Consider the following 3,687-nt stretch of genomic DNA (forward strand, 5'->3'; position numbering starts at 1 on the left):
TATCCTATGTAGCAATATCAGAGATTAGATGATTGAAATTAACTAGTTTTGATAATAAATTTTTCTATTTGTCTATTTTTACATTCTCTTTTTTATTAAAAAAAAGATAATAATTGTTATAAACTAAAATATTTCGCTGACAAATAATAATCGATCAATGCAAAAGTACGACAGTAGAAATTAATTATTTTAGAAACCAGGAAAACCCAACAACCATCACGATAAGGGCAGCGTTTCAGCGAGCAGCTCTTCTGGAGTTTCTTCCGGTCAACCGAGCCCAGCGGGATCCGTCACTACGGCGCACGTAGTGAGAAGGCTTCCGTGGAATCCATTTAAAAAATGTGGCATCCAACGCGAGAACAGGGATCTAACCTTCGACAATGTTATTCTCAGATGATTACCGGATTAGAGATGGACCAGTTATCATACATTATCGTATGAGCTTAACACATGCTACGATGAAATAAAAATCGATCAAAATTCACCGATTGCCAAAATTAAATGTTGTTTGGTATAAATAACAATTCACTATGTCAAAATTTCATATCAATACCGATGATATTCCATGTTAAACACTATAAATATGTTTATGTGTAAGAGGCTTTCTACAATAAGCAATTACTTAAGCTTTAAGTCTTAAACTGTAAGAATTGACCAATTATAATCAATTACGATTAAAAAACTTATTGTAGAAAATCTCTAACATTGATTTTGCAATTAATTCATTGCGCGAGTAAGTGCCTGAAATTGTTTGTATACCGCTAAATATCGGAAGTATTCAGAATTTTTCTGTTTGTGGTTAGCAAAGTTTTATCTGCCCAATGAAAATTTTTCTTAAAATTCTTTTTATAATTTTTTAGATTTTTTCAAAATTTCTCAGAATTTTTGTATAATTTTTCATATAAACATTTTTTTAAATAAAAAAAAATTTCTTATATTATTTATACGAATTGGAACTTTTAAGAAATTATGAAAAAATATTACATTATTTTTAGAATTCATGAAAATTCTGAAATATTTTAAGATTTTTTTCTAAGAATTTTCATTCTATAATTTCTGAAGAAAATTTATAAAACATAAAAATATTTGAGGCATTTTTCAGAAATCTTTAATAAATTTAAATGACAAGTTCTTAAATATATTATAACAGTTTTCTCATTAAGGCAAACAGTTTATGATAAAATCTTTGCTAAGCAAATTATATCCGAGTTTAATTAGACGAGTTTGCAATTCAGCACGGTTTTGATAAAGTTGCTAATATTGGAGATTTTTCATCAACATTCTTATGAGTAATAGTGCCAACGTAGGCGTTTAAGCAAACGCTCATTATCGTTTATTTCGACGGGCACGTTTTTTTACGACTGATTTAAGCTATATACGATCATACTTTTTGTCATATTGTTTATATGAATGCGTTTACAATTGGTGAACTGGATTGATGAAAGGATAAACGTATTGACAAATAGTCGTATAGCAACAGAGATGTAACAAGTTCTGTAATTGTCGTGCTTTGTACTTAAGCTTTCTTGTTAAATCGTTAAGCGGTTTAATATCACTTGGGTACGCTTTACGTGCGTACTTACGTTCGTATGCATCTGTACATTTATATATAGCTGTAGCATCGATAGAAGCGTGTACACAACTTTTTACGTTATACATATACATACAAGAAATTATATCGCATTCTGTCCAGAAACGACTTTTATTTCTATTTTCCCAAGTATCCAAATTTTTTGTAGTATAGTGTCTTGATACCTTTGTTCTCTTAGTATACAATTACAATTACATATGTTTTATTAATCTGAATTGTTATAAATGTGATATAATGTATAAAAATCTTTACGAAATCTTACGAGGTGTAGTAAAGTTGTCATTTTTTGATAAAATTCGTAATTGTAACAACTAAGAAACGCATAGAGCCATTACAGAAATTTGATACTAGAAAGTAGTGATTAACTGCTTATTTTGATCAGTATTAAAATTTTGAGTATTAAAAGCATTTTAACAACAAGTGCTTTCAATGCTCAATAAAAGCATTTGTTAATTTTTAATGCTTTTAATGTGTATATTCAAAATAAATAGTTAATCATTATCTTTCAATATTAAAGAAGGATGTTAATTAAAAGTAGCCAATTTTTCGCCCAAAAGGATATAAATAAAAGAAATAGTATTTTTTATAGGTTTTGACCTACTAGATATAATAAAGTTATTAAAATGTTTGTGACATTTAAGAAACATTTTGAAAATTGAGCAAATGGTGCATTTATTAAAATTTTGATAATACATCATGTTCGTGTTCAATTTTCGAGGTATTCCCTAAACGCTACGAACTTATAATAATTTTATCGTGTCCAAGAGGTCAAAATCTACAAAAAAAAAAAAAAACAATTACCCTTACACCTTTTTAGGCAAAAAAATTCTTTTTTTAAAATCCTTCTTTTTGTACCGAATAAAAACACAGCTTTTCATTTCAAGCGCTCATTCGGACTATTGTCTGCACGATTCGTAGATACAAAGCGTTTAATTTTTCGAGATCAAAAGATATTTTCTTAAGAGATTATCGCTATTTTTCAATCGTTATGGAAATGGTAACATGGATTTTAAATCGGTGACCGGCATTACTTTAAAAATATATTTCATCAATATGTATAATATTATCTTACTAAGATGGTTGCATTTTCATTTCAATGAACGTCGTTGAAGCTTTTAGGGTCGCCGGAGAAAGTGCTGCGGCTGAAACGTTCTTCAGTACGTGTTCTTAGCCGTTCAGACGACACGAACTCAGACTTTCAACGAACTTGTACGGCAGCCACATAAGCTAATTGTATCAAAGTGCTCGAAATTCTTATTCGATATTTCGCATTTGCATACACGCGGTGCGGATATGCAAAATCGCAAATATTTGACGTAGTATCTCAGACGAGAATTAAAAAGGCATTATCAAAGCGATAAAGTATTAGCTATTTTTTTTAATTTTGTTAATGTATAATCGTTCCATATTTTTTAATCTATTGAATATCGCCAAATAAAATTTCATCTTTGTCGATATATATGCCCGAAAATAAATACATGACACGAATCTTCTATCTTTATCGTATTTCCCGCACGGTAGGCACAATAAATTGTATCTTGCGCCGCCGAATTGATGAGCACATCTACACATAATTAGCCTCAAAGTTTCATATTAGTTACGGTCATGAAACAACTTTGCCGGGATTTCTACTTTCTCAAATGTTCGCTAATGTAAAGCATTGATATTTTAAATTTTTAATAAATTTCAAGCACTAAATGAATCTTTTAATTCTCAGAACGCAAAGTTTAATTATCTTGAAATAAGAAATATATAATATTATTAATATAATTTTACACTATTAAGAATACAAAGTGTTTTCTAATCCACACATATAAGACACAATAAAGTCCAATTATCTCATTATTTTTATTAAATTAAATAAAAAGTATTAAAGTTAAATTATTTTTATTATCCAGAATGAATGTGTATGTAGAACGAATTTAATTGTTTCATCTAATAAATTTTTGCAACTTCTACTGCGAGCCAAAATTGTAGATGTTGAATGCATAGTTTGTAAGTAATACAATTTTTTATATTAAAAATTATAAGATTTATTTTATATCAAATTCATTAAAATTGGATGATTTATGCTGCGTCTGGAGTACAGCTTTAAC

The 3,687-nt window shown here is 28.7% G+C and overlaps 1 protein-coding gene across 4 annotated transcripts in view; it reads left to right on the forward strand.

The window, feature by feature from the left end:
- Positions 1–637, forward strand: part of LOC108753586 (rhophilin-2) — a 46,088-nt gene extending 45,451 nt beyond the window's left edge. For 3 of the 4 annotated variants that reach the window (XM_018495298.1, XM_018495301.1, XM_018495296.1), the window contains exon 12: positions 194–637. In XM_018495298.1, the coding sequence (XP_018350800.1) occupies positions 194–397 (204 nt within the window). In that variant the 3' untranslated portion in view covers positions 398–637. The remainder of the gene's footprint in view (positions 1–193) is intronic. The other variant, XM_018495297.1, reaches the window with a different exon arrangement.
- Positions 638–3,687: the final 3,050 nt, after the last annotated feature.

Source organism: Trachymyrmex septentrionalis, unplaced genomic scaffold (genome assembly GCF_001594115.1).
Source record: "Trachymyrmex septentrionalis isolate Tsep2-gDNA-1 unplaced genomic scaffold, Tsep1.0 scaffold7, whole genome shotgun sequence".
NCBI classification, from domain to species: Eukaryota; Metazoa; Arthropoda; class Insecta; order Hymenoptera; family Formicidae; genus Trachymyrmex; species Trachymyrmex septentrionalis.